We start from the raw sequence: 22,010 nt of genomic DNA, 5'->3' as shown, positions 1-22,010 counted from the left end.
GGAGTTGTACTTAAGACAACAGCATTTCTTTTTTAACTTTCTCCATTAATATCGAAAGTAAACATAAGCAGCATGTCTAACTCGTCTTTGCTCTACGTTTCTCAGACTGTATTGCGAACTAAAGCAGTGGTGGTGGACGCTGTCATTATTAAACACATTGATGGGCTGCGTAAGTAGTGTATACATTTGTAATTATGAGTGTACATCTTTAAGAACGGGGATGGGGGGCGGGTGATAGGTAAACTAGGAAAAAGGAAGTGTGGTGGAGCAGCGGTCGTTGTTAGAGAAAGTTCAGTGTGCTGCCTAGAGAAACCAGTGGCTTCCTCTTTTCATTTTTTTACAGTACGTATGTGAATTGTGCCATTAGATGTAAAAACAAGTCATCCCTCACTCAATGAGTCACATTGCAAAATGCCACAAATTGAAGAGCTGGATGTTATACTTTCAATTTGCGTTGGATTTATTTTCATTTTTTTGTGCGCAACGCAGAATATCTTCAAAGAGACTGCATTAGCGGTGCACTATTGTGCACGCGCACAGTTCAGAGGGAACATTGGCTGACGCTTTTTTTTTTGGCACGCCATCCCACGATCGACCAAGACTGCCTCGTGATCGATGCATTGAGCACCCCTCCCCTACACACTTCTGACTTCTGCTTCACTTCACTTCATCACTTCTTCCTTTGTTCCTTTGCTGAATGCCGTATTTACCCATCACTTCTTCATCGCCCCTGTTTCTTTCACCAACATGTCCATTACAATCTGCACCAATTACAACTCTCTCTTTGTCTGCTATGCTCATAACTACTTCATCTAGTTATTTTCACAATTTCCCTTTCAACTCTAGGTCACATCCAACCTGTGGGGCATAGCCATTAATCACATTATACATAACACCACCTTCTTCTCCTTTCAGCTTTTCCCGTTAACGGTCGCCACAGCTTGTCATCTTTTTCCATTGAAGACTATCCCGTGCATCTTCCTCTCTAGCACCCATTGTCCTCGTGTCCTCCCTCACAACACCCATCAACCTTTTCTTTGGTCTTCCTCTCGTTTCTTTGTCTGGCAGCTCCATCCTCCGCACCCGTCTTCCAATATCCTCACTCTCTCGCCTCTGAACATGTCCAAACCATTTAAGTCTCTTTCTAACCTTGTCTCCAAAACATCCAACTTTGGCTGTCGTTCTAATGAGGTAATTTCTAATCCTATCCAACCTGTTCACTTGCTGCAAGTACCTCAGCATCTTCATTTCTGCTACCTTAAGTTCTGCTTCCTGTTGTGTCTTCAGTGCCACCGTCTCTAATCCGTACATCATGGCCGGCCGCACCACTGTTTTATAAACTTTGCTGTTCATCCTAGCGCGGACTCTTCTGTCGCATAGAACACCATACACCTTCCGCCAACTGTTCCACCCCGCTTTGACCCCTTTCTTCAATTCTTTACCACACTCTCCATTGCTCTCTATTGTTGACCACAAGTATTTGAAATCCTCCACCCTCGCTATCTCTTCTCCCTGGAGTTTCACTCTTCCTCCTCCGCTCCTCACATTCATGCACATATGTTCTGTTTTACTTCCGCTAATCTTCATTCCTCTCCTTTCCAGTGCGTGGCTCCATCTTTCTAATTGTCCCTTGCCTGCTCCCTGCTTTCACTGCAGATCACAATATCATCTGCGAACATCATAGTCCAAGGGGATTCCAGTCCAACATCATCTGTCAGCCTATCCATTACTACCGCCAATAGGAAGGGGCTCAGCGCGGATCCCTGATGAACTCCACCTGAAATTGTTCTGAGACACCTAAGGCACATCTTGCCGCTGTTCTGCTGCCCTCATACATGTCCCGTACTATTCTAAAATATTTCTCCACAACACTAGACTTGCGCATGCAGTACCACAGTTCCTCTCTTGGTACTCTATCATAGGCTTTCTCTAGGTCTACAAAGACACAATGTAGCTCCTTCTGACCTTCTCTGTACTTTTCCACGAGCACCCTCAATTAATGCATCTGTGGCACTCTTTCTAGGCATAAAACAATACTGTTGTTCGCAGATACTTACTTCTATCATGAGTCTAGCCTCCATTACTCTCTCCCATAATTTCATTGTGTGGCTCATCATCTTTATTCCTCTCTATTTTCCACAGCTCTGAACATCTCCTTTGCCCCTAAAAATGGGGACCAGCACACTTTTCCTCCATTCTTCTGGCATCTTTTCGCCCTCTAGTATTCTGTTGAATAAGTTGATCAAAAACTCCACAGCCACCTCTCCAAATTGCTTCCATACCTCCACTGGTATGTCATCAGGACCAACTGTCTTTCCATTTTTCATTCTGTTCAGTGCCTTTCTAACTTCCCCCTTACTAATCATTGCCACTTCTGGGTCATTCACGCTTGCCTCTTCTACTCTACCTTCTCTCCCATTTTCTACATTCATTAACTTCTCAAAATACTCTTTCCATCTACTTAGCACACCACTGGCACCAGTCAACACATTTCCATCGCTATCCTTAATCACTTTACTTGCTGCACACAACATTCTTCCTTTCTCAACTTCCATCATATGATTCTCTGCTCTACCTTTGTCTTCTTAATCTTCCTACCCGCTACCAGAGTCATCCTAAACACCACCATCCTATGCTGTCGAGGTACACTCTACCCCACCACTACCTTACAATCAGTAACCTCCTTCAGATTAAATCGTCTGCACAAAATATAATCCACCTGCATGCTTCTACCTGTGCTCTTGTAGGTCACTCTATGTTCCTGTTTCTTCTGGAAATAACTGTTCACTGCCAATTCCATGGTTTTTACAAAGTCCACCACCATTGACCCTCAAAGTTCCTTTGCTTAATGCCGTATTTACCCATCACTTCTTCATTGCCCCTGTTACCTTCGCCAACATATCCTTTGAAATCTGCACCAATTAAAACTCTTTCTCTCTCTGGGATGCTCAGGACTACTTTGTCTAGTTCCTTCCAGAATTTCTCTTTCAACTCGAGGTCACATCCTACCTGTGGGGCATAGCCGTTAATCACATCATACACAATACCCTCAATTTCAAATTTCAGACTCATCACTTGATCTGATACTCTTTTCACTTCCAAGACATTCTTAGCCAGGCCTTCCTTTACAATAACTCCTACCCGATTTCTCTTCCCATTTACTCCATGGCAAAATAATTTGACCACTGCTCCTAAGCTTCGAGCCTTACTCCCTTTCCACTTTCTCTCTTGGATGCACAATACATCACCCTTTCTCCTAATCATCATGTCAACTAACTCCTGAGCTTTTCCTGTCATAGTCCCAACATTCAAAGTTCCTACGCTCAGTTGTAGGCTCTGTGCATTCCTCTTTTTCTTCTGACAACAAATCTGGTTTCATCCTCTTCTTTGTCTTCGACCCACAGTAGCTGAATTTCCACCGACGCCCTGCAGATTAGCAGTGCCGGGGGTGGGCGTTATTAACCCGGGCCACAACCGATCCGGTATGGGATTCTTTAGATGAACACTCATATTTGTTTGGCACAGTTTTTAGTTTTCCTGTCATAGTCCCAACATTCAAAGTCCCTACACACAGTTGTAGAGTCTGTGCGTGCTGCTTCTTCTTTTGCCGACTAAGCCGCTTTCCTCCTCTTTGTCTTTGACCTGCATTATCTGAATTTACCTATGCCTTAACATTCCCAAGGGCATGCGTAGTTTGCCTGGGCCACGGCCCTTCCATTATGGAATTTGTTTGATGAACACTCATATATGTTTGGCACAGTTTTACGCCAGATGCCCTTCCGTCCGCATCCCTCTGCATTTATCTGGGCTCAGGTCCGGCTTACAGGACGCACAGGAATTATGCCACCCTTCGAGCTGCAGATAGTCAAAAGAAGCAATCAAATAAACAAAGTCAGCACATAAGACACACAATTCACATTCTCCCAGTGTGAAAATATAGAGGATATGGCGATTTCAAGGATATGTGGATGGAAGGGATTCAAACCACAATGGCCCTCACTCTAGTAGTTGAAGGTTGATTCGACGTTCGATGTTTGGTCCTCGTTGTATACTCTATATAAGTAATGTTGTTAGTGTGCCAGGTTAACTTAGGCCGAGCAGCTTCAACGCGATCGATATGTCACCAATCTGGGTACAAAGATGTACTAAGACTTGTTAAATTTCTTATAAGTCCTCACGGCCTTCGTTGTACAAGTTATGAAGTTACTCATGTTCGATGGTTCTTCAACAGCACAGTTTGATCACAAACGCGTCTCGTTGTTAGCCAGCTAAGCTAAGGTCCTCTCGGCCTTTAAGCAAGTTTAAGTCAACGTTTCAACTTGCCCAACTTCCTACTAAGTACTCACAGTCCCCGTTGTAAACGAAACGCAGGTTTTGCCGGTCGTGTAAGTACTAATGTTTGATGATTACCTCCTCAGCAAATATTTGATTACATACATTGCTTGGTGTTATCGAGCTAAGCTAGGCTAGGCTAGAGCACTAGCTTCAACGTGAATGAATACAGATCCAATTTGGGTACTAAGATTGCACAGATGATGGTTTTAGTCCACTGAAGTCGTTACCAGGGGTGTCCCACGTCAAATATTCACAACATTCAGTCCAAATTCAGCAGGATTTATTTATTGTACGGTCTTGCAGGTCGACGCCTCCTTGTTTTGTTGTCACCAGTTCGGGAATTGGAAGCCCAGACATTATACATACCCTCCATTTCCAATTTCAGCCTCATCACTCGATCTGAAACTCTTTTCACCTCCAAGACATTCTTGGTCAGCTCTTCCTTTAAAATAATCCCTACTTCACTTCTCTTCCCATCTGCTCCATGGTAAAAGAATTTAAATCCTGCTCCTAAACTTATGGACCACCTGCTTTCTTGCATGCACAATATATCAACCTTTCTCCTAATCATCATGTCAACCAACTCCTGTCATGGTCACAATATTCAAAGTCCCAACACTCAGTTGTAGGCTCTGTGCATTTTTCTTCTATTTGTGCCAACAAATCCGGTTTCCTCCTCTTCTTTGTCTTTGACCAACAGTAGCTGAATTTCCACCGAAGCCCTGCAGATTAGCGGTGGTGGGGCGGGCGTTGTTAACCCGGGCCACGACCGATCCGGTATAGGATTCTTTAGATTTAATGGTGTTATTTGTTTGGCACAGTTTTAGGCTGGATGCTCTTCCTGACACAACTCTCAGCATTTATCCAGGCTTGGAGCCACCCTACAGATTGCACTGGCTTGTGCCCCAATAGGGCTGCATTAATAGTAAACATAAATACTATGTCTAAAAAGATAAATGGTAGTGACCCATTTCATCTCAGTTAGCCATGAAAATGTTATTTTTTATTTGGCTTTAATTAGTTTAGGTTTGTGCAGTTTTAATCCCTCACCCTAACTGTTACATGGTATCACCCCACAGAATGAAATACAGAATGTTTTTCTGTATGATCCAATTCTGTTCATTTTGATTTTATATTTTCCTCCTAATAGATATCCCCCTACTATATCTCAAAGCATTTTTGAAGGGTTTGTTGTCATATATTATTATTAGTAGTAGTAGTAGTAGTAGTAATAGAGGCCCCGTAGCTCAGTGGTTAGAGCACTGGTTTGGTAAACCAGGGGTTGTGAGTTCATATTCCACTGGGGCCTCCACTCCCTGAGAAGGGTTGTATGAGGAAGGGCATCCAGTGTAAAAAAAAAAAAAAATTGTGCCAAACATACATGCGCATTCATCTGAGATGACACACTGTGGTGACCCCAAAAGGGACCAGCCAAAAGAAACTTATTAGTAGTAGTAGTAGTACTGATTTTGTACCTGATCTGTGCTTTTTGGAATTTCATTATATCAACAAATGGTAATCATTTTGAATCCACGAAGAGTCTGTCCAGGTGGCTCACTTTATGGATCATCCTGCTTTGCCCTTTATTGTAATTATTAGTAGGCTGACTGAACTTGTTTAGCTCCTGCCCCAAATCTCGGCACAATAATATTTTAATAATAAAATATATGGCAAGATTATCTTACAGGATGTAACATGAACTACCATCCAGTACCCATTCAGCTTTAATTAAAACTCAAACCGACGGCACGGTGGTTCAGCTGGAAAGCATTTGCCTCACAGTTCTGAGGACACGGGTTCAATCCCAGCCCTCCCTGTGTGGAGTTTGCATGTTTTCCCTGTGCCTGTGTGGGTTTTCTCTGGGCACTCCGGTTTCCTCCCACATCCCCAAAACATGCAACGTTAATTGGACATTCTAAACTGCCCCTACGTGTGATTGTGAGTGCGGCTGTTTGTTTCTATGTTCCCTGCGGTTGGCTGGCAACCAGTTCAGGGTGTACCCCGACTCCTGCCTGTTGACAGCTAGGAAAGGCTCCAGCACTCCCAATGACCCTTGTGAGGATAGGTGGCTCAGAAAATGAATGGATGGATAAAACTTAAATGCTTGTTTCATTTGACACCTACCAATTTATTTTCAAGAACGATTTCAGTCTACACTTCATCTATCCCTATTTAAACTTGGTTCAAAGACAAAAGTAAAAAAGGTACACTTCACTGTTTTAAAATACTACATCTACAAACCCGTGCCACCTGAGTCACTATAACTGGACAAAAAGTGGTTGCGCTGAAAATATACCTATCCGTCTATTTTCTTTGCCGCTTATCCTCACGAGGGTTGCGGGGAGTACTGGAGCCTATCCCAGCTGTCAACGGGCAGGAGGCGGGATACACCCTGAACTGGTTGCCAGCCAATTGCAGTGCACATCGAGACAAACAGCCTCACTCACAATCACACTGAGGGGCAATTTAGAGTGTCCAATTAATGTTGCATGTTTCTGGGATGTGGGAGGAAACCGGAGTGCCCGGAGAAAACCCACGCAGACACAGGGAGAACATGCAAACTCCACACAGGCAGGTCTGGGATTGAACCAGGGACCTCAGAACTGTGATGACAACACTTCACCAGCTGAGTCATCGTGCCGCCTGAAAATATACCTAATCATATATTAAAATACCAACTTTCTTTCTTTATTTTGCTCAGGCTACTGGACACATAGAGAGACATACTTTTGCCACAAGCACGGTAACACAGTTCTGCATCCTCTTCAAGAGAACCTTCATAACTATATGTCGAGACCAGGTAATGAATTACGATGCCACACAAATGCTTGAAATGCAACCTGAATTATAAAATACAGACACATTGCAATGAAAGATATTGACTTTCCTTTGATTTCAGGTTTTGACCCACCTCAGACTGATGTCCCACATTGCCTTAGGTGTGTTGATTGGCTTGCTGTATCTGAACATTGGTAATGATGCCAGCAAGGTGTTTAACAACACTGGATTTCTCTTCTTCTCAATGCTCTTCATCATGTTTGGAGCGCTCATGCCAACTGTCTTAACTTGTGAGTATGAAGAAGAAAAGAAAGCTGTAAATTCATGTTCATGTTCGTGTCATTTAGTATAGATGTTTCTTCCATTTCAGTTCCTCTGGAGATGTCAGTGTTTCTGAGAGAGCATCTCAACTACTGGTACAGCCTGAAAGCCTATTATCTGGCTAAGACCATGGCTGACATTCCTTTCCAAGTAGGCAGATTCATCAGAATCAAATGTCCAGCAGCAATGTTCCCTCTAATTTTTCATTTTTCATATGTCTGGACATAGAGACAATCTCCCTGAGTACACTGAGGACCATTGTGAGCAACATCAGAAGTGCTCACTGTGTGGCCACACACCAGTATTACACCTGGGCTAAAAGAAAGTTTCATGGCTTGTTAAAAGAATCAAATTACAACAGCAATTTCCATTAGTTTACTTTTAACATAACTCATTTGGCTAACTTACACATTTTTATAGCGACATCATTTTCCTCCCTGAATTTGATATGTATGACTTGCATTTTGTGTACTGTTTTTGTCTCTGCTCTCATCAACTATTAGGGTACGGCAGGGTGCATTTTTAAACTTACCCATAGTCCCATTCTGCACTCATTGATTGAATTCACAAATTCAAAGGCATAGTTTTTGCTTAGCGAGCTTTCTTGTATACAGTACTCACATACTTTGCCATGTGATTGTGGATTTGTTGAACAGACAGCATTGATGCATTCATTTTAATGGCAAGTAAAATATTGTCAATATTGTGAGAATGTTAACTTGCTCAGGGTCGGATTTTTATTTTTTTTGTGTGACAACTTGTTCTTTTTCTCCCGGTCATTTGCGCGCTCCCGCAATAATATATCAGTCCCTTTTCCCATCTTGATTCTTCGTATTTCGTAATTCCAACAGCATTCAAATGACTTTTCTGCTGAATGTATCGCTTGAGGTAGTCCAGCTTCCATTTCGTCCATATTTTTCCATCGGAAAACTCACTCACAACTTTAGCCTCACTGCATGTTTTGCAGAGCAGGCCTTTTCTCACTTGAAAAAGAAAAGATCTCACCCAGTTTCACCTCTTCTTTTTCTATTTGGACAAACTCTAACAGCAATTCCATCTTAAAAGAACCACAGTTCTTTTTTACTTGGCATTGGGGAGTTGACGTATCACATTCATCGCCCGCTCGTTTCGCCATGATAAGGGGTTGTTGGCATGAGCGTTACTTGAATTCCGCCGCATGTTATGTAGTGTTTACAAGCAGAACACATGCACAAGTACTGTCAATGGCATGATTGACTGCAGAGCGCAATTGCATCGTATCGTATGATTGGCTAGACACCTGTTACTCACTGAATTACACAACAAAATGATAAAGCAAAAAAGTTAGATATCTAATTCATTTGCAGTGTGTTCACTGCGCTGAATAGGTTTTCTTGTGCGCTGAGAGTGTGTGACCAGTGCGCAGTTTCGCGGTTTAGAGGAAACATTCCTCAGCAGCATGCATCCTACTCGACTACTGCTCATAATCCAAACACATGCACGTTAGGCTCACTGAAGAATAAATTGCTCATAAGTGTGAATGTGAGTGTGGATGATTCTTTGTATACAACCCCAATATCAATGAAGTTGGGAGTTAATTGGGTTAGCAAATAATGATGAACTTGGAATTTTATGGATGCAACACATTCCCCAAAAAAAAAAGATGGGACAGGGTCATGTTTACCACTGTTACATCACATTTTTTTTCTCCAAAATTAAATAAATGTTCAGGAGCTGGGGACACTAGTTGTCCACTTTGATTTACAGTTCATGATATGCCACACATTTTCTTCATTTGTAGAGACGATATAATCTGAAGGAGGTTACTTATTGTTAAGGTAGTGGTGGGGGAGAGTGTAGCTCGATAGCATAGAATGGTGGTGTGTAGGATGACTCTGGTAGTGGGTAGGAAGATTAAGAAGACAAAGGTAGAGGAGAGAATCAGGTGGTGGAAGTTGAGAAAGGAAGAATGTTATGTGGCCTTTCGGAAAGAGATGAGACAGGCTCGAGATGGACAGGAAGAGATCCCAGAAGACTGGAATACTACTACCAAGGTATTCAGAAAGGCAGGTAGGAGAGTACTTGGAGTGTCTTCTGGTAGGAAAGGGGAGAAGGAGACTTGGTTGTGGAACCCCAAAATACAGGAAGTCATCCAAGGAAAGACATTAGCGAAGAAGAAGTGGGACACAGAGAGGACTGAGGAGAGGCGAAAGGAATACATTGAGATGCGACATAGGGCAAAGGTAGAAGTGGTGAAGGCTAAACAAGAGATATATGATGACTTGTACACCAGGTTGGATACGAAAGAAGGAGAAAAGGATCTCTACAGGTTGGCCAGACAGAGGGATAGAGATTGGAAGGATGTGGAGCAAGTAAAGTGATTAGGGATAGTGATGGAAATATGTTGACTTGTGCCAGCAGTGTGCTAAGTAGATGGAAAGAATGCTTTGAGAATGAATGAAGAAAATGAGAGAGTAGGAAAAGTCGAAGGGGCAAGTGTGAATGACCAGGAAGTGGCGATGATCAGCAAGGGGGAAGTTAGAAAGGCACTGAACAGGATGAAAAATGGAAAGACAGTTGGTCCTGATTGTCACGACCCATTGGAACGGGAGTAGGACCCACATGCAAGGCTCGGAAGATGCAAGGTAGTTCGGGGAGAAACGTTTATTATTCCGTGGTCGGGGATCGGGCAGGAAGTCAGGTGCAGCAGCGGTATTTGGGACGTCGGGCAAAGAGAGCAGATGAGCAGGCAGGCAGGAGTCGGTATACGGGAAATCGACCAAGGAAGTCTCAAAGGAGTCAGGCTTACAGGGTCGGTCGGAGAACAGACGAAGGTCGGTACACACGGGTTGACGATCAGGGATACGGAAGTACTCGAATGGGGTATGAAGCTCAACGATCTGGCGGGGCCCCAGTAGTCATCGGGGTCATATAAATACACAGGATAATCAGCCCGCATGAGGCACAGGTGTGTGCCTCCCAATCAGCGCGACTGCACGGGCACCCGCACAGCCTGGGCAAGAGCGGCAGGATCATGACAGTCCCCCCCCCCCAAAGCCACGGCTCCCATACGTGCCTAAACGAAAGAAACAGACAATAATTAACACAGGCAGGGGTGGGCGGAAGGCGGTCCAGAGGAGGGCACGCCCCCCCCCGAACCCCAGTCTGGTGGCCATCCAGGCCACCAATCGCAAGGCGTCCGGGTGGACAGGAGGACGACCCGGACGCCAAGCACCAGGGTCCCCAGGGGGCGATTCGGGCGGACGACCTCTGTGACGAACCAAACGGCGAAGCAGGAACCAGACCGAGGCAGACAACTGCTCCGGACGAGAACCTCCCACGCCGTGGTTGCGAGACGACCAGGGACTGGTCGCAACCAAGGCTTGGTCAGGAGGCAGCCGTGGATTGGTCATCAACGAGGCCAGGTCATGAAGCGGCTGGGAGCCATCAGGAGCGACGAGGATGATGGAGAGAAGGACCAGAGCCATGACCGCCACCATCACAGCCATCCCGAAGTCTCTCCAGCTCCGGGGTGGCTCCACAGAACTCCCCAGCTCCTGTCGCCGTCGAGACAAGGGCGTGGGACGGCCGCGGACCGGTCGCTGCTGGTACTCCTGGACAGGAACGTGAGAAGGCGGCGGCGACATCGCGACCTCCTCCTGGACAGGAACATGAGAAGGTGGTGTCAGTGCCACCTCCTCCTGGACAGGAACGTGAGAAGGCGGCATCAGTGCCACCTCATCCTGGACAGGAACGTGAGAAGGAGGCGTCAGTACCACCTCCTCTTGGACAGCAATGTGAGAAGGTGGTGGCACCATCACCACCTCCTGGACAGGAGCGTATGGACGTGCTGGTCGCCAACAGAGCAGGAACGGGTAGCGACCGGGGACCGGTCGCCAACGAAGCAGGAACAGGGAGCGACCGCGGACTGGTCGCCCAAGGAGCAGGAACTGGGAGCGACCGTGGGCCGGTCGCCACTGGTACTCCAGGGCACGGACGAGAAGCGGCTGCGGAGACGTCGCTACCTCCTGGACAGCAACATGAGGCGGCATCGGGTCGGTCCACACTGCCACGTGAGCTTGCAGTGCATTCGTTGAAACAGCAACGTGGGCGTGGCGCGGTGGCGGATTCGTTTCCAGGGTGACGTGAACGAGAGTCGGCAGAAAGTCAGTCGAAACTGACACATGGGCGTGTCTCGGGAGCGGGTCAGTTCCAACTGCCGCGTGAGCTCTGCTCGGAACAGCCAAAACCTCGATGTGGTAATAGCGAGGAGGCGGATCCGTTTCCACAGCTACGTGCGCTTGGCGAGGTGGCGGGTCCGTTCCCACTGCAACGTGCACTTGGCGAGGAGGTGGGTCCGTTCCCACTGCAGCGTGAATCTGCATCAGCAGCGAGTCCGTCGCCGTTGAGACGTCAGCGTAGCTCGGCTGGTTCGCCAGTCCTTGCCGGACCTGGGCCGTGAGAGCTGCTCTAACTGCGCCCGCATTTCGCGGCAGAACACCTTGTGATTTGGCGGCTCCTCCTCCCTCTGGGCTGAAAGCTTCGCCACCAGCTGTGGGTCTGCCGGTTTCGCCGTTGCCGGCGAGGAGTGGGAGGACGGTGTCTTAGTCGCCGCGCGGCGGGAGCCACAAGGGAGCGCCCGGCCGGGGCGTCTCCTCTGGCCGCCACGCGGAGGTCCCGGGTAAATGGCCAAGCGGGTTCCCACAAACGGGTTAGTGGACTTGGACCTACCGGGCGAAGATGCTCGGGTGGTGGAAACGCGGGGAGGTGGAACAAACTGACTGGGATGAAAGACCGGGCAAAGAGATTCATAATCAAAATCATCGGAGTCGCACTCAGGCAGCCGGTCATACGAATCAAGGTCCTCCTCATATTCCGAAAAGTCAGAGTCTAGAAGAATATGAGGAGCCAGACGGGTCGTGTTCGGGACGTATTCATACCTCGCTGGCAGAGCGTAAGACACGGAAGCGGAGGACGTCAGGGAGCCTACCCGGATCGGACAGGCTTGGTCCTCTGGCAGACGGTCTACCTTGCGTCGGTCCCGGCTACGCCGGGTCTTTCCTGCTGGGTCCTGTTTTGGCCAGATCGTTCTGTCACGACCCATCGGAACAGGAGTAGGACCCAAATGCAGGACTCGGACGATGCAAGGTAGTTCGGGGAGAAACGTTTATTATTATTATTTTATTATTCCGATCGGGCAGGCAGTCAGGTGAGGAAGCGGTAGTTGGGACGTTGGGCGAAGAGAGCAGGTAGGAGTCGGTACACAGGAGAACGATCAAAGCAGATAGAAGTATCAAAGGAGTCAGGCTTACGGGGTTGGTCGGAGAACAGGCGAAGGTCGGTACACACGGGTTGTCGATCAGGGATTCGGGAGCACTCGAACGGGACATGAAGCTCAACGATCTGGCCCGGACCAGTCGTCATGGGGGTCATATAAATACACGGGATAATCAGCCCGCATGAGGCGCAGGTGTGCGCCTCCCAATCAGCGCAACCGCGTGGGCACCCGCACAGCCCGGGCTGGAGCGGCAGGATCATGACACTGATGACATACCAGTGGATGTATAGAAGCAATTTGAAGAGGTGGCTGTGGAGTTTTTGACCAACTTATTCAGTAGAATATTAGCGGGCAAGAAGATGCCAGAAGAATGGAGGAAAAGTGTGCTGGTCCCCATTTTTAGGAGCAAAGGAGATGTTCAGAGCTGTGGAAACTATAGAGGAATAAAGTTGATGAGCCATACAATGAAGTTATGAGAAAGAGTCGTGGAGGCTAGACTCAGTACAGAAGTAAGTATCTGCGAGCAACATGGTTTCATGCGAGAAAGAGTACCACAGATGCATTATTTGCCTTGAGGATGCTCGTGGAAGATTACAGAGGTGGTCAGAAGTAGCTACATTGTGTCTTTGTAGACCTAGAGAAAGCCTATGATAGAGTACCGAGAGAGGAACTGGGGTACTGCATGCCCAAGTCTGGTGTGGCGGAGAAATATTTTAGAATAGTCCAGGACGTGTGTGATGGCAGCAGAACAGCAGTCAGATATGTGGTAGGTGTGACAGAAGAATTTAAGTTGGAGGTGGGACTGCATCAGGGATCCAGGCTTAGCCCTTCCTGTTTGTGGTAGTAATGAATGGCTGACAGATAAGGTTTGACTGGAATCCCCTTGGACCACGATGTTCGCAGATGTTATTGTGATCTGCAGTGAGAGCAAGAAGCAGGCCGAGGAACCATTAGAAAGATGGAGGCACACACTGGAAAGGAGAGGAATGAAGATTAGCAGAAGTAAAACAGAATATATGTGCATGAATGAGAGGGGGAAGAATGAAGCTCCAGGGAGAAGAGATAGAGAGGGGGCAACAATCCAGAGCAATGGTGAGTGTGGTAAGGAAGTGAAGAAACGGGTCCAAGCAGGGTGGAACAGCGAGCAGAATGTGTCTGGTGTTCTATGCGATAGAAGAGTCTCCACTAGGATAAGGGCAAAGTGTATAAAACAGTGGTGAGGCCGGCCATGATGTACAGATTAGAGATGGTGGCACTGAAGAGACAACAGGAAGCAGAACTGGAGGTGTCAGAAATGAAGATGTTGATGTTCTCGCGAGGAGTGAGCAGGTTGGATAGGATTAGAAATGAGCTCATTAGAGGGACAGCCAAAGTTGGATGTTTTGGAGACAAGGAGTATATTGGTAGAAGGGTGCTGAGGATGGAGCTGCCAGGCAAGAGTGAGAGGAAAAGCAAAGAAAAGGTTGATGGATGTTGTGAGGGTGGACATGAGGACAGTGGGTGTTAGAGAGGAAGATGCACGAGATAGGCCGAGATGGAAAAAGATGACACGATGTGGCGACCTCTGATGGGAGAAGCTGAAAGGAAAAGAAGAAGTTAATAAATGGCTTGCGCTTTGCATAGAAAACTTTTAAGTTCCACTTATGGATGTAGTGCCAGACTATATTTTTTCATATTGGTTTTCTGAAGTGATCCTGAGCCCGTGTGGTGATATCCTTTACACAATTATGTGTGAATGATTAAAGGTCATGGGCATTCATTGTTTATTCATTGCAATCTTTTCTCGTGAATGTCTGAGCAATTCATGGAAGCTCCTTTTATACACAATTCTGTCACACACCTTTTACCACTTAGCTTGTTCGCCTATGGGATGTTCCAAATAGTTGTTTGATGAGCATTCCTTCACTTTTTTTTGCGACCTGTCCCATTTTTTGGAACATGTTGCAGCCATAAAATTCAAAGTTACAGGGGAAGTCCACTCATTGAAAATAATAATGAATTAGATTGGTAATGTCATTGGTACTGTAACTTTAAAATAAAGATTTTCATCAGATATCCTTTAAGGTTGTTTATATCAGCAACTTTGAATGTTCCCGGTCGCTGACATTTTGGTGAGTCACATGACCTACGTGTGCGATGTGACGTATTATGTGCTCAACCTGAGGCTTGGTTATGTTCCTATACAGTTATTGTCAACGCTGATTTCTCGGATTTATCCTTATCTGATGAAGAAATAGAAGTATCGGTTGATTGGGAAGACGGAGAAATACGCCCATACTGATTTGAACCTCTGGCTGTCAATAATGTTGAATATCCTGATGATTCTTCGGACGAGAATGACACGGAGTCTGACCACTCGGAGGCCTCCGCGCAGGACATAAGTGCGTAAACAAAGGCCCCGGGAGCTCTGGCAGCCGGCTGCGAGCGAGCGAGCTTTGTCTGGCAGCCGACCGCGAGGGGACAAGCTCCAAGGGTCGGCCGCGACACTTCTCTATCTTCATCAGATGAGGGTAAATCCGAGAAATCAGCACTGACAATAACTGTGTAGGAACGTAACCAAGCCTTAGGTTGAGCTAATGACATGTCAAATCGCGCACGTCATTCATGTGCCAAGTTGAGGAAGTCTCACTCGACATCCCAGTAGCAGCCATGTTGCCTGCAACGTCATTTACAGCTGTCACACTGGGACAGTTGCCATTGAGAAGATGTTGTGCCACCTGCCATGGGAGACGAACAACAGACATTTTCGGATTTTCCGACGCCCCTTCTGACACAGAAGCTCTTTTCGAAGAAGAGAACACCTTACAGTTGAGTGAAGTGACCGGGGCCATATTACGCCACCATTTCGAGGCATATTTAGATGATATGCAGATCACTTCTAACTAACAACAGACTCCCTGATAGTATGTATGTAGAGTACTCAGGAGGACCCATGCCAGGCGAAGTAACTATTTCAGGGGTGCCCAGACACCGGTGGTTTGCGCAATATCCAGCAATACAACGAGATGGCATTTTGGCTACCACGCAGGAAAAAACAGCGAGTTTCCTGCCGATAAAATTGGTATGAACACATGAACTCAACATGTGGGCGTCTGGGAAAAATGTCACTTCCTGCTTCTTCTTCTCCAAAATGAATGCCTTGAGAGGATTTTCGTGGCAGGAGATACAAAAATCCATATACAACAACATCATGACGTATGGTGAAAAAACAGATGGGTCCATTGCGGCTGCCTTTATTTAAAATTAAAAAAATCCTAAAAATCATGCCATATGTGTCAGTAGACCTTTAATGATTTTGTGCTAAAAACAATAGTTTATCTGTTTGAACATTTTAACTGTTTTTATTTATGTCTAACATATCATCTCAACTGCATTGGAATTGGGGTTGTATACGACGTCTGTAATTGACAGATCATGTTCTCACATTTATTTGTTTGCTAGCTGGGTTAGGCCCCAGTTCACCTGCAGTCCAATTAGGAGAAGCAGTATTGAAACGGTTTAATATTTAACACACCCACCAATGAGAATGAATGGACATGATAAATTTGAGTTACTATGGATAGGACCCTTGGTTTACGTTGTGATCTTTCAATGTCCTTAATGTGCAATGAAGTTGTTTGAGCAACAGCATACGCATTGCCAACTCCGCACACAGTGTTGAATGTAATTCACATTTACAGTGTGTCACGTCCCATCGGAACGAGAGAAGGACCCAAATGCAGGACTCGGAAGATGCAAGGTAGTTCAAGGAGACACGTTTATTATATGCAGAGGTAGGGGATCGAGCAGGCAGGCCGGTGCAGCAGCGGTAGTTGGGACGTCGGGCGAAGAGAGCAGGTGAGGGGACAGGCAGGAGTCGGTACACAGGAGAACAATCAAAGCAGGCAGAAGTAACGAAGGAGTCAGGCTTACAAGGTTGGTCGGAGAACGGACGAAGGTCGGTACACACAGGTTCGATCAGGGATACCGGAGCACACGAACGGGACATGAAGATCAACGAACTGGCGCCGGCCAGTTGTCATCGCGGTCATATAAATCCACAGCATAATCAGGCTGCATGAGGCGCAGGTGTGCACCTCCCAATCAGCGCACCTGCGCGGATACCCGCACAGCTCGTGCTGGAGCGGCAGGATCATGACACAGTGCATGTTTTGTGTCAATTATTTCTTCAGTCACTGTTTTATTTGTTGTGTTATTTGCTTGTTATGCTATTCTTTTTGCTGTGTGTGATAAATTTAGTTTTGATGAGACACTATTTGTGCGAACAACATGTTGATTAAAGGGTTGATTGATTAAATCTGCATGAACCGCGAATGGCGAGGACATACTTTAATTCCTTTTACGACAGCATCAGTAATTGTTGGCAGACTTCAATGGAGCAAAAATCAAAATGAAAGAACAAAAGGCTATCAATAACGTATAGATAACAGTAGTTGAGAATGAAATCAAGAGTTGACAATTTTATATGATAAAATAATATGTTATCAGTAATTACAGGCAGCAGTATTGAATGTGGTGATATCAACAATACTATATGTAATATTGTCAGATGGAAACGAAGCCAGTAATATTGTCATCATCATCTTTCAGGTGATCTGCCCCATCATGTACTGCAGCATCGTGTACTGGATGACAGAGCAACCTCCTGAGGTCAGCCGCTACCTTCTTTTCATCGCTCTGTCCATTTGCACATCTCTGGTAGCACAATCCCTCGGGCTGCTTGTTGGCGCTGCCTCCACCTCGCTGCAGGTACTCCACTTGGCCAAAAACAAAAAAGAAATACAGTAAACAAATAAAAAGGAACAAAGCGTTATTGGTGGTAAGTCATCTTGTGTGTATGACTATTTCTGTATGTATCTGCACACAGGTGGCCACATTTGTTGGACCAGTCACAGCCATCCCAGTGCTGCTTTTCTCTGGATTTTTTGTGAACTTTGACACAATTCCAACGTACCTCCAGTGGAGCTCTTATTTGTCATATGTCAGGTGTGTGCAGTATCGGCATCAGTCATCTGGGAGGGCGCCATAATCTTCTGCTGAATAAACCTTTTGATAATGTTAGTTCATGGTTAATTGGGACCAGAATCACCCGCGAAAAGTGGTAAACTGCAAAGTAGCAGGGTATCTATCTTTATATCGGGAGCAGAATGTTTAAAATATGTAAACACCACTGTATTTGTACTTGCATATTTGAGACAAAAAGAAGTATTTAGGTATATCTTTAATTATAAACCGTTTTTTAAATAAAAATCATACTGTATTATACATTTATAATATAAATATGTTATAAAACACTTTCTGTATTACATTACTGTATAGTTACCATTTATCACTCGTAGACTTCTGCTGGAGGCGCTGCCCATGTTTGTGTGTGTGTGTGTGGGGGGGGGGTGATTTAAACAAACAGAATGATTTAAAATATGTCAAGGGTTCAGTATTTATACTTTGTTTACTTGAGACAAAAAATACAACAGTACAAGTGTCTAGTTAAACAATAACAATAAAGCGCAAATTTTTATTGCAGTACGGAAAGGGACAAAGCAAATGCATGATGTCCTCTCCTGTAGAGCACAGAAAGTTTCCGATACACCGTTGAGGCACGACTTCCGTCTCGCCGTTCTGACATCATGTTCGTCTCACAATAGGGATTTCTCCATTCGGTCAAGTGCTGTTTCGCATGCAGTGTAATGTGCTTTTTGTTACATCAAATTGTTGAAGCATATGAAGAAAAACAGAAGAGCATTAAAAACAAAACAAGAGAGCAAATATGAGATAACTTTATGTAGTATTAATTTATTTAATCCAACACCCTGTACAAGGACATAACCCCGTCAACACAGTTGTTAAACTCGACAGCTTGTACCATTATATCGTACGCTTGAGGGCGTAACGCTTTTGAAATTTTTCAAACCAAACTTTGCTTTGCCAAAAACCCACTTCCAATGGTTGCACAGTAGCTCCTTTCCTCCAGGTAGGACCTAAACCATTTAAGGACCATTCCATTTCGTCCTACCCAAGTTTCCAACCTGTTCAGCAGTATATTATGAGCTACCATATCAAAAGCCACGCTGAGATGCAACAAGACCAAAATTGACATCTTTCCTGAGTCATTATTCAAATTTATATCAATTAGCACTTTGATAAGAGCCGATTCTGTTCTGTGATGAGTTCGGAAACCTGAAATTTGTCAAAAAGTCAATTTAAATTCAAGAAATTGCTGAGTTGATTAAAAATAACTATCTTGAGAATCTTGGCTATGAACGGAAGATTTGAGATGGGTGTATAGCTTGCTAACACAGAATCGTCCAGTGCTCTGATTTTTAGAAGAAACTTAACAGCAGTCACTATAAGAGCTTTGGTAAACTCACCAGAGTGAAGTGAGCAATTATTTGTGTCAGAGCCATGGCCTGGCCACTGCCATGGGCGGTGTTTCCTGTGAGGGGCGTGGCCAGGCCACTGCCCTTGGCGGTACCACCTCTGACAGCTGTCACACAGCTGTGTTGCTTGTTGGACACTAATTGACCAGGCACTTAAGTGGTGAATGGTTCAGCGGTATTTGCCAGTTCGGCCACGCTGAGATCCAACAAGACCAAAATTGACACCTTTCCTGAGACAGTATTCAACCTTATATTAATTAGCACTTTGATAAGAGCACATACTGTACTGTGATGAGTTTGGAAACATCATTGAAATTTATCAAATAGTCCATTTAAATTCAAGAAATTGCTGAGTTGATTAAAAATAACTTTCTCAACAATCTTGGCTATGAATGAGAATCAGAATCAGCTTTAATGGCTAAGTGTGTAAAAACACACAAGGAATTTTTCTCCAACAGTCGGTGAAAGTGAGATAACCAATGGGTATAGCTATAGCTTGAGAACATGAAAGTGTCTCGTGCTCTGTTTTTAGAAGAGGCTTAACAGCCACTACTTTAAGAGCTTTAGGAAACTCACCAGATTGAAATGAGTAATTGGGATGTGGGTGGGTGGCGTGGTTGTGAGCCTGACAACCAGAGCAGAGAGCAAGTATTGTTGAGATCCCTACTGATGATTTCAGAAAACTGTTGCTGTCTAGCCCTGACTGACTAACTAATGGTTAAAATAACAAAGATTATGTCTGGAGCAGTAATAGTCAATTTGGAGTTAATTTTTTTTTCCAGTTCCGTTCTGCTTTTCAGCACTTTGATTTAGAGCCAGCCAATTGCAGGGCACATGAAGACAGACAACAGTTGCACACACAATCTCATCTAGGGGCAATTTAGAGTCTCCAATAAATGTTGCATGTTTTTGGGGTGTGGGAGGAAACCGGAGTGCCAGGAGAAAACGTACACAGGCTCAGAGAGAACATGCAAATTCCACACAGGTGGGGCTGCGACTTGAACCTCGGTCCTCAGCACTGTGAGGCAGACACTGTACAGCTTCTTCACCGTGCCACCAACCCGAATAATGAGAGGAAAACAAGAACTCCCTTGTAAAGTAACGTAACACAAAAAAAAAAAAACCTGACTTCTTCTACAGTGCTTTGAATTATGAAGCTCGTTATTAAAATGGATTGTGAGTGCGCCTGTTGTCTGTCTCCATGTGCGCTGCGATTGGCTGGCAACCAGTTCAGGGTGTACCCTACCTCCTGCCCGATGACAGCTGGGATTGGCTCCAGCACTCCCGTAGCCCTCGTGAGGATAAGCACCTCAGAAAATGTAACATTTATTTGGGTATTGTGCTTGCCCAGAAGAAGAAGTTCAGTGAGTTTACACATCTCCCACAGGTATGGCTTTGAAGGTGTGATTCTGTCAATCTATGGGATGAATCGTTCGGAGCTCGAGTGTCCAGGCAAGGCGTGTCGCTTCCAGCAGCCCAAAGAGGTTCTTCAGTTGTTGGACGTAGAAGACGCCAAGCTTCACATTGATTTTATTATGCTGGGCATTTTCTTTATTGTTCTGCGTTTTGCGACCTACCTTGTCCTCCGGTATAAGATAAAAGCTGAGCGGTAGCTTGTTTTCCAGGTTTGTACTGTTTCCATTCTACACCAGGTCATCATTCTCATTATATAAAAGAACTTCTCTTACATGGGCTTTGTTTTGTTTTATTTTTTTACTAAACACCTCGCTGCTAAAATACTTCCTGAAGGTGTTGACTGTATTTCAATGTTAATTTGTATTACCTCAACACAACAGATTTCTTCATTTTTTAAACACATCAGTAGTTCAATCAGGTCCCCTAAACAGCACATAAACTTTTTTTTTTTACATCAATCTGCGTGTGGACATAGATTGTTTCCACTCTCTGTGTACAGGTACAGCCTCCCTTGGAAAAATGAAATGTACACAATAGTTTTTTTTTTCACTTATCTTTAGATGACTTTAGAACTCACATAATTCTTGAAGCTAGATGCATTGTTTCTTTTTTGTATGGTTGTAAATTAATTATTCTTGGTATTTTGTTCTCATTGTACGTTGTACTTACAGTACGTGAACTGTGTGAATCTGTCAAATCTGAATCAAAATACAAAGTTATTTTCATATAATTGTCTGTATTGTGTTCATGCACTAACAAATTAGCATTTAAGACACAAATTAACAAGTTTACTTTTGCTTTATTTGTGCCTGCACAACCTCCAGTTATGATACCAGGAAAGAACATGCAATCATGTTTGGTGCTTACTATGTTGATTAATATTGCAAACTTAATACATCTGTACCACATGTAAAAAGTAGCATTTGTAACAACAACAAAAAACTGGAAGCGGCTTTATATTGTATTTGACATGAAAAGTTACTGTATTTTTACTTAAATTAGTCTTTTGGTTGTGTTGTATGTTTTTTGTTTTAGCTTTACTGCATAATTATGTCAAAAAATTGAAAATACAATAAACAATTATCTGACTAAAATTGAATGTTTTGAATCATTCATCACTCGTTTACATACCACTAGTGGAGAATACGTATCAGATGTTTGTTTTCTGTTCAGACCTTGATGAGGTCTTTCCGTGGATGTAATAGTTTTCTCATTATGTCCTGATATAGTAAGGGAGTAATGCAAACGCATCCCCTCATATACAGTTTCGTTTTAAACCCTCTATCTGTACTTTGCAAATCTGTCACTATCTATATATATATGTCAGACATCCACCAGTCTCAGCATGATGGCCATGTCCCTTTGATATCCATTGAACTGATAACGTCAGAGAGGTATTAATCTAATAACAGAATCAAAATCATCTTTATTTTGCAATGTACCGTAGTTCAAAACAAATCAGGAAATTGTCTCCAGTAGTTGGAGCCGCTCTAGTACAAAAACAAACAGCCAGTTGACAGAGAATA

The 22,010-nt window shown here is 44.6% G+C and overlaps 1 protein-coding gene across 1 annotated transcript in view; it reads left to right on the top strand.

Moving 5' to 3' along the window:
- LOC133504691 (ATP-binding cassette subfamily G member 4-like) overlaps positions 1-21,431 on the top strand; it is a 28,864-nt gene extending 7,433 nt beyond the window's left edge. Inside the window, exons 9-14 of the mRNA XM_061827204.1 lie at positions 7,037-7,135; positions 7,235-7,403; positions 7,484-7,584; positions 17,282-17,440; positions 17,559-17,677; positions 20,456-21,431. Coding sequence (XP_061683188.1) covers positions 7,037-7,135; positions 7,235-7,403; positions 7,484-7,584; positions 17,282-17,440; positions 17,559-17,677; positions 20,456-20,681 — 873 coding nt within the window. The 3' untranslated portion in view covers positions 20,682-21,431. The remainder of the gene's footprint in view (positions 1-7,036; positions 7,136-7,234; positions 7,404-7,483; positions 7,585-17,281; positions 17,441-17,558; positions 17,678-20,455) is intronic.
- Positions 21,432-22,010: the final 579 nt, after the last annotated feature.

This window comes from Syngnathoides biaculeatus, chromosome 8 (assembly GCF_019802595.1).
Source record: "Syngnathoides biaculeatus isolate LvHL_M chromosome 8, ASM1980259v1, whole genome shotgun sequence".
NCBI lineage: Eukaryota > Metazoa > Chordata > Actinopteri > Syngnathiformes > Syngnathidae > Syngnathoides > Syngnathoides biaculeatus.
The sequence above is the reverse complement of the archived record's forward strand: the minus strand, read 5'-3'. Positions and strand labels throughout refer to the sequence as shown.